General features: G+C 43.5%; 1 protein-coding gene across 1 annotated transcript; it reads left to right on the top strand.

The window, feature by feature from the left end:
• The first annotated feature begins 6,085 nt into the window (after positions 1–6,085).
• On the top strand, positions 6,086–11,315 carry LOC112235534 (P2Y purinoceptor 1). The gene is made up of 2 exons (XM_024403989.2): positions 6,086–6,381; positions 8,473–11,315. The coding sequence occupies exon 2, from the start codon at positions 8,500–8,502 to the stop codon at positions 9,562–9,564; it is 1,065 nt and encodes a 354-aa protein (XP_024259757.1). The 5' UTR covers positions 6,086–6,381; positions 8,473–8,499; the 3' UTR covers positions 9,565–11,315.
• The last annotated feature ends 299 nt before the right edge of the window (positions 11,316–11,614 follow it).

Here is an 11,614-nt window from a genome sequence, read left to right on the forward strand (position 1 = left end):
GAGCTCTGTCAGAGTGACCATTGGGTTCTTGGTCACCTCCCTGACCAAGGCCCTTCTACGCCAATTCTAGGAAGAGTTTTGGTGGTTCCAGAATTCTTCCATTTAAGAATGATGGGGGCCACTGTGTTCTTGGGGACCTTCAATGCTGAATAAATGTTTTGGTACCTTTCCATAGATTTGTGCCTCAACACAATCCTGTCTCTGAGCTCTACGAACAATTCCTTTGACCTCATGGCTTGGTTTTTGCTCTGACATGCACTGTCAACTGTGGGACCTTATATAGACAGGTGTGTGCCTTTCCAAATCATGTCCAATCAATTGAATTTACCACAGGTGGACTCCAATCAAGTTGCAGAAACATCTCAAAGATGATTAATAGAAACAGGATTTCGAGTCTCTTAGCAAATGGTCTGAATACTTATGTAAATAAGGTATTTATGTTTTTAAATTGTTATAAATTTGCAAAAATCTCTAAAAGCCTGATTTTGTTTTGCCATTATGGGTTGTTGTGTGTAGATTGATGAGGAGAACATTATTTGAATCAATAGATTGTATCACCTAAACGCTATATTCAGTGAGATCTCTCCATAGATGCCACCACAGCATAAACGACCTTGATCAATGACTCAAAGTCAACCATAGACGCATCTATCGTTCAGGAAGCTAGCTAGCTAATGTCCACAAAGTCAACCATAGACACATCTATCGTTCAGGAAGCTAGCTAGCTAATGTCCACAAAGTCAACCATAGACGCATCTATCGTTCAGGAAGCTAGCTAGCTAATGTCCACAAAGTCAACTATAGACGCATCTATCGTTCAGGAAGCTAGCTAGCTAATGTCCACAAAGTCAACCATAGACACATCTATCGTTCAGGAAGCTAGCTAGCTAATGTCCACAAAGTCAACCATAGATTCATCTATCTCAGGAAGCTAGCTAGCTAATGTCCACAAAGTCAACTATAGACGCATCTATCGTTCAGGAAGCTAGCTAGCTAATGTCCATTTTCTCACTTTTTGTTTCACAGTTGAGTCCTCCATAACAGCGTTCTTTTGCATTTTATAAGGCAATACTACATTTCATTCACTATCTACATGGCTTACCGTCTTCTCTCTCTCCCTCTCCCTCTCCCTCTCCCTCTCCCTCTCCCTCTCCCCCTCTCCCTGCTTGATGCCATTTTGCCTCTGTTTGTCCTGGCTCTCACACACACAGCCAACGTTCTGTCTTAGACATTTTATAAGACCCGAGACAACTGACATATAGTCATTCACTGTCTACACGGCTTCTCTCTGTCTCTCTCTGTCTCTCTCTGTCTCTCTCTGTCTCTCTCTGTCTGTCTCTCTCTCTGTCTCTCTCTCTCTGTCTCTCTCTGTCTGTGTGTCTCTGTCTCTCTCTGTCTCTGTCTCTCTCTGTCTCTGTCTGTGTGTCTGTCTGTCTGTCTGTCTGTCTGTCTCTCTGTCTGTCTGTCTCTCTATCTGTCTGTCTCTCTCTCTCTGTCTCTCTGTCTGTCTGTTTCTCCGTCTCTGTCTCTCTCTCTGTCTGTGTCTCTGTCTCTCTCTGTCTCTGTCTCTCTCTGTCTCTGTCTGTGTCTCTGTCTCTGTCTCTCTCTCTCTGTCTCTCTCCCTGTCTCTCTCTGTCTCTCTCTCTGTCTCTCTGTCTGTCTGTCTCTCCGTCTCTGTCTCTCTCTCTCTGAATAATATTACTAGCTATGTCTAGGGTACCATAGAAAGGTAATTTACTGCTGAAAAACACAGTTATATGACAATGAAACAATATGACATAGTATTTACATACGAGGAGGAGCAGAATGTCATACATGAAACAACTGTGAATTCATCAAGTTCCTCGTCATTGGATAACATTAAATTGGCCATTTTTAATTTAATGTGTAGTGACTGTGAATGACGGAGAATGGTGTCTTTTAATGTCACAAGCAAATCAAAGGCCACCCCTTCATTCAGCAACTGTTTTTTTGTTATGACTGCACCCAACAGACAGAAGTATTAGACATTCACAATGGCATGCAAGAGTGGCCTGGGGGCACACTTTGTTTTATAATAATAGATAGAGGGAACATAATTGCAAGGTGAAAATAGACGCCTTGTCCTTCATCTGAATGATGGACGAGGTCTCAACTGGGTTGCCATGTTCTCTACATCTGAGTGGATTCAGACTGGGTTGGATTCAGACTGGGTTAGATTCAGACTGGGTTAGATTCAGACTGGGTTAGATTCAGACTGGGTTAGATTCAGACTGGGTTGGATTCAGACTGGGTTAGATTCAGACTGGGTTGGATTCAGACTGGGTTGGATACAGACTGGGTTCGATTCAGACTGGGTTAGATTCAGACTGGGTTAGATTCAGACTGGGTTAGATTCAGACTGGGTTAGATTCAGACTGGGTTGGATTCAGACTGGGTTGGATACAGACTGGGTTCGATTCAGACTGGGTTAGATTCAGACTGGGTTTGATTCAGACTGGGTTGGATACAGACTGGGTTCGATTCAGACTGGGTTAGATTCAGACTGGGTTAGATTCAGACTGGGTTGGATTCAGACTGGGTTGGATACAGACTGGGTTGGATACAGACTGGGTTGGATACAGACTGGGTTGGATACAGACTGGGTTGGATTCAGACTGGGTTGACTGGGTTGATACAGATACAGACTGGGTTAGATTCAGACTGGGTTGGATACAGACTGGGTTGGATACAGACTGGGTTGGATTCAGACTGGGTTGGATTCAGACTGGGTTTGATTCAGACTGGGTTAGATTCAGACTGGGTTAGATTCAGACTGGGTTGGATACAGACTGGGTTGGATACAGACTGGGTTGGATACAGACTGGGTTGGATACAGACTGGGTTGGATTCAGACTGGGTTGGATTCAGACTGGGTTGATTCAGACTGGGGATACAGACTGGGTTGGATACAGACTGGGTTGGATACAGACTGGGTTGGATTCAGACTAGATTCAGACTGGGTTTGAGACTGGGTTGATTCAGACTGGGTTGGATACAGACTGGGTTGGATACAGACTGGGTTGATACAGACTGGGTTACAGACTGGGTTAGATTCAGACTGGGTTGGATTCAGACTGGGTTGGATACAGACTGGGTTGGATACAGACTGGGTTGGATACAGACTGGGTTGGATACAGACTGGGTTCGATTCAGACTGGGTTGCCACTTTCTCAGACGTCTGAGTGGATTCAGACTGGGTTGGATTCAGACTGGGTTAGATTCAGACTGGGTTAGATTCAGACTGGGTTGGATTCAGACTGGGTTAGATTCAGGCTGGGTTTGATTCAGACTGGGTTGGATACAGACTGGGTTGGATTCAGACTGGGTTGGATTCAGACTGGGTTGGATACAGACTGGGTTCGATTCAGACTGGGTTGGATACAGACTGGGTTCGATTCAGACTGGGTTAGATTCAGACTGGTTTAGATTCAGACTGGGTTGGATACAGACTGGGTTCGATTCAGACTGGGTTGCCACTTTCTCTACGTCTGAGTGGTGGCAAAACAGGACTTTAATTCCAAAACATTGAGCATCTCTCAGCACAGCTGTCAAATGCGTCTGGAATTGCACTGAGACATTTGATTTTTGCTTAAGCATAATAGGAAATAAAAATATATTGCAAACCATTTATTAAAATTGTCTTTGTGACACTTATATTATTCTCAGAGCAGTTTCCAGTGATGAGACTGCGACTGTGTCACACTAGAGATAAGCCCTTCAAGAACAATATCTAAATGAACCCCATACTCATCACAAAACCCACTGATATTGCAAACTACTTTAATTATTTTTCATTGGCAAGACTAGGAAACTTAAAAAATATATTGTTGTCTATCTACAATGACAAGCCACCTGGGTCTGACAACTTGGATGGAACATCACAGAGGATAATAGCAGATGATATCGCCACTCCTAACAAGCACAACACTTACACAAATGACTGATGATTGGCTGAGATAAATTGACGATAAAAACATTGGGAGCTGTTTTGTTAGACTCCAGTGCAGCTTTTGACATTTTTGAACATAGTCTGCTGCTGGAAAAACACATGTGATATGGCTTTACACCCCTGCTATATTGTGGATAAAGAGTTACCTTTCTAACAGAACACAGAGGGTGTTCTTTAATAGAAACCCATAACAGAATCCAGGTGGAATCGTGAATTCCCTAAGGGCACCTGTCTAGGCCCCTTACCTTTTAATCTTTACTAATGACATGCCACTGGCTTTGAGTAAAGCAACTGAAATGACTGCAACACTTAACAAAGAGCTGCAGACAGTTTCAGAATGGGTGGCAATAAATAAGTTAGTCCTAAATCATTTGTAAACTAAAAGCATTGTATTTGGAACAAATCGTTCACCAAACCCGAAATCTTAATTAAATATTGTACTGAATAATGTAGAAATAGAGAATGTTGAGGTGACAGAACCCTGGATTGTAAACTGTCATGGTCAAAACATTCATACGACAGTAGCTAAGATGGGACTAAGTCTGTTCATAATAAAGCACTGTTCTGCCTTCTTAACAACACTATAAACAAGGTAGGTCCTACTGGCCCTAGTTTTGGTCAGACGCCACAAAGAGGGATTTAGGAACATAACAATTGGCTCAGAACAGGGCAGCACGGCTGGCCCTTAAATGTACACAGAGAGTTAACATTAATAATATGCATATGGATCTCTCATGGCTCAAAGTGGGAGAGAGATTTGACTTCATCACTACTTGTTTTTTGGAAGAAGTGTTGACAAGTTGAATGTACCGAGCTGTCTGTTTAAACCACTAGCACACAGCTCAGACACCCATGCGTACCCTACAAGACATGCCACCAGAGGTCTCTTCACAATCCCCAAGTCCAGAACAGACTGTGGGAGGCACACAGTACTACATGGAACTCTATTCCACATCAGGTAACTGATGCCAGCAGTAGAAACAGATAAAAATACCACCTCATGGAACAACGGGGACTGTGAAGTAACACATATACACCATTGGAGGCTGCTGAAGGGAGGACGGCTCATAGAAAAGGCTGGAACGGAGTCTGGCGAATGGTATCAAACACGTGGTTTTTGATGTGGTTTAAATACATGGTTTCCATGGTTTCCATGTGGTTGATACCATTCCACAGACTCCATTCCAGACGTTATTATGAGCCGTCCTCCCCTCAGCAGCCTCCAATGGCATATACATGATTGATGACAGGCACTCTGCACACACGTTCACACGGATTTTGTATTGTAGATATGTCGTAGTAGAGTAGTGGCCTGAGGGCACACACTTAATGTGTTGTGAAAAGGGTTATGAAATATAATGTCATTAAATATTTTTTTTAATTGTATATAACAGCCTTAATGTTGCTGGACCCCAAGAAGAGTAGCTGCTGCCTTGGCAGGAACTAATGGAGATCCATAATAAACCCCAGGATGAGTAGCTGCTGCCTTGGCAGGAACTAATGGGGATCCATAATAAACCCCAGGATGAGAAGCTGCTGCCTTGGCAGGAACTAATGGAGATCCATAATAAACCCCAGGATGAGTAGCTGCTGCCTTGGCAGGAACTAATGGAGATCCATAATAAACCCCAGGAAGAATAGCTGCTGCCTTGGCAGGAACTAATGGGGAATCCGTAATAAATACAAATACACATGGTGACACTTCCTAGCCTACAGAGGGGTAAGGTGTAGCTATTACCATATGGCTTACACCTGTCAAATCCTCTCAGAGCTCGATAGGGTGTAGGGCAGCATTTTGACATATCCCTCTTGAACAATATGAATGATCTGCTTCCAACCTGCCAGTATGGCCCATACATGCTCTCTACTTTCCTGTGTGCATTCCATACCCTAAATGGGGCGCGTAGGATCTTGAGTAGCTGCCAAGAATCAACAACCCACACTAGTCTGCCAGTAGCATCGACGTAGGCCTACAGTTAGCAAGTCTGAAAGTCACAGTTTTTCTAGTTCCGACTAGTAGATGAACGCAGCATTTTGTTTTTTTTAAAGGAGCTTGTCAATGAGGAGTTGGGAAGAGGAAGGAAAGAGCGCGTTTGAGGAGCTTCTTCTTTTTTTTTTTTTTTGCAGTCGCCCCTCCCCTCAGCGAGCGTTTTATCCTATCTGGTTGCGGTCCTACTTTCTAATTCCTGCACTCTCTCGCAGTTTTACATTGTGCCCAGTGCCCAACGGAATGGTGGACTTTTACCGTAAGAGCGAAAGAACCATACGGAATGTGAGAGCTGGAGAGCTTTGTTGGAGACATCGAACAGGGACACCTGACGTGACAGTCTCAAGCGCCCTGCGTTCTCTAGCCTATGTTTGAAACCTGTTCTACCGCAAAAGGCTGTGGGAATGTGGGATATAAGTCAACGGTGAGTAGGCTAGTGTATGATCGACTTATATATATAGTTAACTGGGCTGGTTTTGCAATGTATAGCCTAGGCTATTTCTGTGCATATTATGGTTTCAAAGAGACTAGATTGACTTTGCTGAGCGATTCGGTTTTTTTTTGTTCTCGGTTCGGTTTTGGTTCAGTTGTTATTATAATTATTTTTTTATAAATCACTGCCAAACACGATTTTAAAACATTAAATTCATTGTGGTTTGAATGCTGTAACATAATACATAAATGTCCCATGATGGTAGTGACTGTCCATGACTGCTGACCACTTAACCATCAGTATTTCACATTACTTTAGTATTTCACATTACTAAAATATTTAAGATGTTGTGTGTATATTGTTGTTGTGTTGTGTGTATATATTACCTTTTTTGTTTTATTTTACTTTATTATTTAATTCCAAATCATTATCTCATCTCTATAGATGGGCTGCGTATGCTGTCTGACAAAAGCACTATTTTAGTAGTTCTTCAAATGTAAACAAGGCATAGTTGGTATTCAGCAATCATAAAACTATCAATCACTTTGACAACTGCTCGTTTGAACGTCTCATTCCAAAATCACGGGCATTAATATGGAGTTGGTCCTTCCTTTGTTGCTATAACAGCCTCCACTCTTCTGCGAAGGCTTTTGCACTAGATGTTGGAACATTGCTGCGGGGACTTGCTTCCATTCAGCCATAAGAGCATTAGTGAGGTCAGGTGCTGATGTTGGGTGATTAGGCCTGGCTCCAGGTTGGCGTTCCAGTTTATTCCAAAGGTGTTCGATGGGGTTGAGGTTAGGGCTCTGTGCAGGCCAGTCAAGTTCTTCCACACCGATCTCGACAAACCATTTCTGTATGAACCTCGCTTTGTACATGGGAGCACTGTCAAGCTGAAACAGGAAAGGGCATTACCCAAACTGTTGCCACAAAGTTGGAAGCACAGAATCGTCTAGAATGTCATTGTATGCTGTAGTGTTAAGATTTTCCTTCGCTGGAACTAAGGGGCCCGAACCATGAAAACCAGCCCAATAACATTATTCCTCTTCCGCCAAACTTTACAGTTGGCACTATGAATTGGGGCAGGTAGTGTTCTCCTGGCACCCGCCAAACCCAGATTAGTCCGTCGGGACTATACTCATATCATTCAGTAATATTTATCTTAGAGTTAGTTAGTTAGTTTTCAGATGGTGAAGCGTGATTCATCATTCCAGACAACGTGTGTCCACTGCTCCAGAGTCCAATGGTGGTGAACTTTACACCACTCCGGCCAACACTTGGCATGGTGATTTTAGCCATGGAAACCCATTTCATGAAGCTCCCAACAAACAGTTATTGTGCTGACGTTGCTTCCAAAAGCAGCTTGGAACTTGGTAGTGAGGGTTGCAACCGAGGACAGATGTTTTTTTTTTACGTGCTTCAGCACTTGGCGGTCCTCGGTGCAGAGCCAGTGTTGCTCCTAGATGTTTCCACGTCACAATAACATCACTCACAGTTGACCAGGGGAGCTGGTCAACGTTACGAATAGACTTGTTGGAAAAGTGGCATCCTATGACGGTGCCACGTTGAAGGTCACTGAGCTCTTCAGTAAGGGCCATTCTACTGTCAATGTTTGTCTATGGAGATTGCATGGCTGTGTGCTCGATTTTTATGCACCTGTCAGCAATGGGTGTGGCTGAACCCACTAATTTTGAAGGGGTGACCACATACTTTTGTATATATAGTGTAGCTTGTGAAGAAACTGCTCTCTCTTTATCCCCTCTTGATCGCACATTCTTATGTAGCAGGTGTTAAACACAGACCGGACTGCGCAATGGATTGTGGTTATAGTAGTTCATTATCACGTTTTCTGCGGTAAACTATGTAGAACAATGCAATGCCTGGAAACTACAACTCTCTTCTACATGGCGCAGTTTGGGCATGATCGGATTTATCTCTGGAGAAACTGCAGCACAATGTGCGTCACAGGGGGAGGGGGGGTGGAATTAGAATAAATTGACCCACTTCGGTCAGTTAGTTGTTTAAAAAACGGGGAAAAAAATCAGGAATATCTCCCTGAACTTTTTTCTTTTTTCATTACAGTAAAAGAACCCATGTTTCCCTGACAACATGACGACAGATCTGAGCCTGACGTCCCTCCTGAATGTGTCTGATCTCCACAACGTGACGCGGGGAGGATGTTCCTTGACCAGAACAGGCTTCCAGTTCTACTATCTACCTACCGTGTACATCCTGGTGTTCGTCACCGGCCTGGTGGGGAACAGTCTGGCCATCTGGATGTTTGTCTGCCACATGAGACCCTGGAGCAGCATCTCCGTGTACATGTTTAACCTGGCCCTGGCCGACTTCTGCTACGTCCTCTCCTTGCCCTTCCTCATCTTCTACTACTTTAACAAGACCGACTGGATATTTGGGGACGTTCTCTGCCGACTGCAGAGGTTTATATTCCACGTCAATCTGTACGGCAGCATCCTGTTCCTGACCTGTATCAGTGTCCACAGATACACAGGAGTGGTCCACCCGCTCAAGTCTCTGGGAAGGCTCAAGAAGAAGAACGCCGTGCTGACCAGCACCCTGGTCTGGGTCGTGGTCATAGCGAGTATCTCTCCCATCCTCTACTACTCTAGGACGGGGCAGAAACGGAACGCCACCACGTGTTACGACACGACCACAGAGGATGAGCTGCCGGGTTACTTTATCTATAGCATGTGTTTGACCGTGTTCGGCTTCTGTATCCCCTTCCTTCTCATCCTGGGTTGCTATGGGATGATCGTCAAGGAGCTGATCTGTAACGACATGAGCAATGCCCCGTTACGGCGTAAGTCCATCCACCTGGTGATTATCGTGCTGACCGTGTTCGCTGTGTCCTACCTGCCCTTTCACGTGATGAAGAACCTGAACATGCGAGCCAGGCTGTACTTCCAGGTCCCGGACATGTGTGCCTTCAATAACTGTGTGTACGCCACTTACCAGGTGACGCGGGGGCTGGCCAGCCTCAACAGCTGTGTGGACCCGGTCCTCTACTTCCTGGCTGGGGACACGTTCAGGAGGAAGTTGTCCAGAGCTACTAAAAAACAATCCAAGAAGGGGGAGCTCCCACTGCAGTCCAAGAGTGAAGAGACGGCGCTCAACAGCCTGCCGGAGTATGTCAAGAACGGGGATGGGCAGCTTTGAGAGGGGGCTGGGTCAAAGTCCGGGTGGTCTCTCTGAACTCTGGTGCTGTGGACCTTGCAGACTGTGTGTGGACTGTGTGTGCACTGTGGATAGAATGATCTGGGTGGGAATCGGACAAAGATGATGGCAATGGGGTGGTGTCTCTATAATGTCATCACTACTGTAGGTAGGTACTGTATATTCTGAAGGTCAACTAGGTGCTCATCCATCCATAACCAAACTGAAGGAGAAGGTAATAGGTTGAGCACCTGTAAACAATTGTCTCTTGTTCCTCTATCCAACCAACGCTGACGTTTTGTAATGGAGAGAGGGCTGTGCTAGCCACCCACTGGATGCATCATAATCCCTGCCGACTAGAAGTTGGACTGTAAATGGGTAGGTGAGACACCAGAGACAACTGAGATCCATTACCTAGAGTTTGGACCTCATGACTGCTCTGTGGAGGTTAACATACAGCGACTATAATGCACTGTGCATGTTTTAATTCTCAGACATCTACAAATGAAATGAACCCCAAAGCTGACTGCTATTCCCTTCTCACTTGTTCTCTCTCCTCATGGTTTGCCTCTGGATCCCAAATTGAAATTTTTTTTTTTTTTTTTTTTTTTCAGTTGTGATCCAAATATTTGCATCGCTAAAAATAATTTCCAAAATACAATCTGGAAAACTATTTTTAATATTAATTGTGTAAAATGTAGCAATTACTGTCTATGACAAGGGAAACAACGTTCCCACCTCATTCATTGTATATAATGAACATTTTGCCCATATTCTTGATGAAGAACTTGAAACTTTTTGAAACTCACTGGCTTGAGACCACAGAATTATCCAAAATTGTGCTGCTAATAGATTTATATTGTGATTTGAAGAAAACAATTTCAGAGATGAAATTATATATAAAAAAAATAAAAAAAAGTCATTCATCATAATTTCTACACACTTTTTACCTGGTTGGAGTCGTTTAAAAAAAATATATTCTTAAATGTATAAAAAATCTATATGTATGAAAAATGACTCCAGTTTGAAGTATTATAATATTGTTCATCATGACCCACTCAAAAAAACATCACACCACCCAAATTTGGGTCACGATTCACCAGTTGAGAATCGCTGTTCTATGGCGTTACTCTGTGTGACAGCGACTTAGCTACATTAACGCCTGCGGTTTCTTTATGTGGTTGTTCTGTTTCAGTACTGTCACTGTATCTCTATGGCGTGACCTGCGTCTGTCCTTGGTCTATTTATTCTACGTTAATATGAAGGGTCTATATACTAGTCTCATGTGAAATAGGACACAGTACAGTAATATGCTGTAATATATTTCATGTGTGTAGTGGGATTACTGTACAGTACATGGTGTCAAGCCCAGTTATGTCTTTCTTTTCTTTTTTTAAACAAGACTCACCCAGACTGTTAAGTGATGAACCCAGTGTTATTATCGGGAGGCCACTTACCAGTGACAAACCACGGCAGCCATCTTCTGTGAAGTGTTGGAACTGTTTTATATGCATGCAGAGAAGATGGCATGGCAGGTGACCGTAAGAATTAGAATGAGTAGAACAGACATTCCTGTTTGGAAGCAACGTTACATGGTGTGTGTGTGTGTGTGTGTGTGTGTGTGTGCAAAGCGAGTATTAGTGTGTACACACACTAATAATGTAAAACATCTGCAAAGCGAGCGTCAACTATATCAAGTGTCATTGGCGTTGTTGAACCAAATTGGATGATGATCACCTGTACAGTGTTCTGTACACACACTAATAATGTAAAACATCTGTCTTTAAGCCACCGTTCTTAGTAGTTCGGGGGAAAATAGCTACTAGAACTCTAACTTTGTACAATATGTTATTCTAGTTCTCTGGTCCATCGTCTTCCTAGTGGAGCCATTTTTCTGACTGTTCCTGAACTGGGCATCAACTCTAGCAGCTCCACAGATGTTTATAGTATACAGTAGTATTGTATGTGGAACGACTGATAATTGCATGAAATGCATAAGTTATACCCCTGCCCAAACCCATATTATCGGGAGATATGTAGACCTGATGAGGAA

The sequence above is a fragment of the Oncorhynchus tshawytscha genome, unplaced genomic scaffold, assembly GCF_018296145.1.
Source record: "Oncorhynchus tshawytscha isolate Ot180627B unplaced genomic scaffold, Otsh_v2.0 Un_contig_4261_pilon_pilon, whole genome shotgun sequence".
Lineage (NCBI taxonomy): Eukaryota > Metazoa > Chordata > Actinopteri > Salmoniformes > Salmonidae > Oncorhynchus > Oncorhynchus tshawytscha.

Bases quoted from the DNA above. Each gene is read 5' to 3' on its own strand.
- LOC112235534 (XM_024403989.2), top strand. From the start codon at position 8,500: ATGACGACAGATCTGAGCCTGACGTCCCTCCTGAATGTGTCTGATCTC.